The sequence below is a fragment of the Stegastes partitus genome, unplaced genomic scaffold, assembly GCF_000690725.1.
Source record: "Stegastes partitus isolate 25-593 unplaced genomic scaffold, Stegastes_partitus-1.0.2 Scaffold1936, whole genome shotgun sequence".
Classification (NCBI taxonomy): Eukaryota; Metazoa; Chordata; class Actinopteri; family Pomacentridae; genus Stegastes; species Stegastes partitus.
In genome coordinates, this window is record NW_007579667.1 from 94,699 (window position 1) to 97,551 (window position 2,853).

The 2,853-nt window shown below is 47.0% G+C and overlaps 1 protein-coding gene across 1 annotated transcript in view; it reads right to left on the minus strand.

Annotated features, from left to right (window-relative positions):
* LOC103373254 (solute carrier family 35 member F2-like) overlaps nucleotides 1-2,083 on the minus strand; it is a 9,388-nt gene extending 7,305 nt beyond the window's left edge. The window contains exons 1-2 of the mRNA XM_008303103.1: nucleotides 1,986-2,083; nucleotides 374-605 (exon numbers count right to left, since the gene is read on the minus strand). Coding sequence (XP_008301325.1) covers nucleotides 374-605; nucleotides 1,986-2,083 — 330 coding nt within the window. The remainder of the gene's footprint in view (nucleotides 1-373; nucleotides 606-1,985) is intronic.
* Nucleotides 2,084-2,853: the final 770 nt, after the last annotated feature.

Below are 2,853 nucleotides of genomic sequence, written 5' to 3' on the forward strand. Positions count from 1 at the left end.
AAGGTGTAGAGATGATGGATGGATGGTTTTCATGTGCAGAACTTTATGTGGAGTCACAGCAAACATCTGTACCGTGATATTTGATGATGATTTATATGTTTTAAAAACTCCATTATTACCATCAAACACTGTAAAAGAATTTGATGTGTGTTTATTTTTTAAATACAGATTTTTGATGTGGAGATTATTGACAGTTTGGGTCTGTTTAGTTTCTGTTTGTTTGTTTACAGGCTACATGGATGAAAACCTTTTTTTTCCAGATGCTTCCATTTCACCAGATTATCTGTAATTTAACAAAACAGCCAACGTGTGTGAAACGAAGTCAGGTGTTTGCAAAGCTACAGTTAAAACCTGGTACACGTTCCTGTTTTACAGTGATGGGGTCTAAATGGGCCCACGTCAACCCAGTGTGCAGTCTGGTTCTGGTACCTGTTCTGCAGAGCAGCAGGCTGCTGTAGGTCACACACAGCAGCAGGTAATTCAGGAAGCTCTGCAGCATGGGCGTGTTCACCTGGAAGGTGCTGGCCAGGTACTGAGACGAGACAGCGGTCCCACAGATGAGACCCGCCAGGCCCTGACCCATGGCCAGGGTCCGGGCCAGGCGCCTGCAGACAGAACCGACCGGGTCACAAGTTGAAAACATTTTGTCTTGAACTCAACACTGCAGCGAGCTTCACATGTGAGCCGTTCAAATCAGCTGCTGGTCTGACTGAAGCTCAGGTGGTTCTGAGAAGTTCTAAAGTCCAGAAACGATGAAAGAATCAAACCGGGCCGGTTTAATTTCAGCCTGTTCTGTGAACTGCATGAGGAAGGTGGTTTAGCTACAAACCGACATGAATAAGATCATTTCTGTGATGTGTTCAGGAGCCAGAGCAGGAACATGTGTCACATTAACAATGCCTCCCAGTGAGGGATGATGGGAGCTGTGGTTCTGGCTCAGTGTGTTGCTGCCCCCCACAGGCCACCCCAGGAACTGCACAGACAGTTTCAGCCAGACTCAGCTCGGACTCTACGGGACCTGGTTTCTGATCCACATTAACTTCACTGAGTTCTGTAGTTGAACGTCCACACGTGTGCGTTTCTGTCTCATCCACATCAGATCAAACTGATCGACTGGCTTTGATGCTTCACATCACAACAGAACACGAGGATCGGACCAGGTCACGGACAGGATGTCAGAGCTCATAAACACCCTGTTCAACTAAAGCTCAGAACTCCTTGGTCCCACCAGGACTTCTACCAACAGAACCGGATCAGGGAGTAACAGCAAGGTTCAGGACGTTTGATTTTTCTGAGTTCAGTGATGAGAAAACAAGAAAGACCTCATTTATCGTCAGAACATCAGCACTGAGTTGAAGGTTAACGAGCAGCTCCTCTGATCATTAACGTGAACAGAAGCTGAAGAGTAACTTCTGTCTGCCACAGAACTTCTTCTGTTCAGGTTCTACTGGGTTCCGTTCTGTCCCGTTAGTCTGAGTGAGTTTCTATTTTAACAACATCTTACTGAAAATACACGTCCAGTAACGGAACCGCAGGAGAAACAGAAACGGACTCTCCTCACAGTGGATCCTGTCTACAGATGGTTCTGGTAGGTTCTGGAGGTAAACGGTCCTTCCGTCGTCTAGAACTGGTTCTGACCAACCACCATCACACATGCTGATATGAGCCTGGAAAGTTTACCCAGAATGCACTTTGTAAAGTTTCCTCTAGTGACTGATCAGAACCAGAACCACATCCAGGGTACCACTGATTGTTTCTATGACTCTGTGTCACAGACATTAAACTGGTACCACTATGATCCATCCCATAATACTGATGCCACCAGCTGCTGGCAGAGGACATGAACAGAACCAGGTCCAGTGTTCAGACTGAGACACCTGGATGGATGTAGAACTGATCTGGTGTCAGGCTCTACCAGAACTCAGATGTGTTCTTTCTCCTGAGCCGGCTGGTTCCGGTCCGATCCTTCCTCTCTGTTTACTCACCAGGTAAAAACCTCCTTCGGTCTGAAGCTCCGGATCTTCTGCAGGAACCTTCTGCTCATCTCCTCGTCTCTCTCTGGACCCTCCATGTTCTCAGCCATGTGGTCTGAGCAGTGATGCAGGAACCGGAGCGGCAGCCTTCAGTCCACCTCCTGAATCATTAACCGGACCAGAGGGCAAAGATTCTTCCCGTCCTTATCAGTGAGCGTGTCAAGGCTGAGTGTGACGGATCAAACACGACGCCGACCCAGACGGCGCTGCTGATGGACTTCAACAACGAGTTGTTATGGAAACCACAGCTGCAGAAAGTAAACAAACCTTCAGTGAGTTTGAGGTTCTGATATTCACCCAGAGTTCTGCTCCACAGCTGAGCCAGTCAGACCAGAACATCCCAGTGACTTCAGAGTCTACGCTTCAAAGCTCTCAGGAGGTCAAAGGAAAGAAACTTTCATCTGAAATGTTCTTATTATAAAATCTTATTTTCTGTTTTGATTTCTCAGGAAAGTCTTTTGTCAGGAAACAAAACGACGTCGCCTGAGAATGAAAGCAGCGAATGAGAGAAAGCAGAACCACACGAGTTCTGATCAGTGAGTGAGAAACGACTGAAGATTAAAGAGAGGGAACTGGACCAGAACAAGACGTCTGAGCAGGAGTTTAGTGTCACACATGAAATTAAAATATCACATAAAAATGAGAACGAACACGACATCAGGAACAGAACATTTAGCAGACCCTACCAGAACCGCTCTAAGTCCTGCTGGGCCTCAGGATGACGGCAGTTCTTCCTCTGTACGCCATGATGGCGTGTTTTCTGTGTTGGACTTTGGTTCTGGTTCTGTATTATCCCTCACAGACCCGGTTCTGTGTCTGC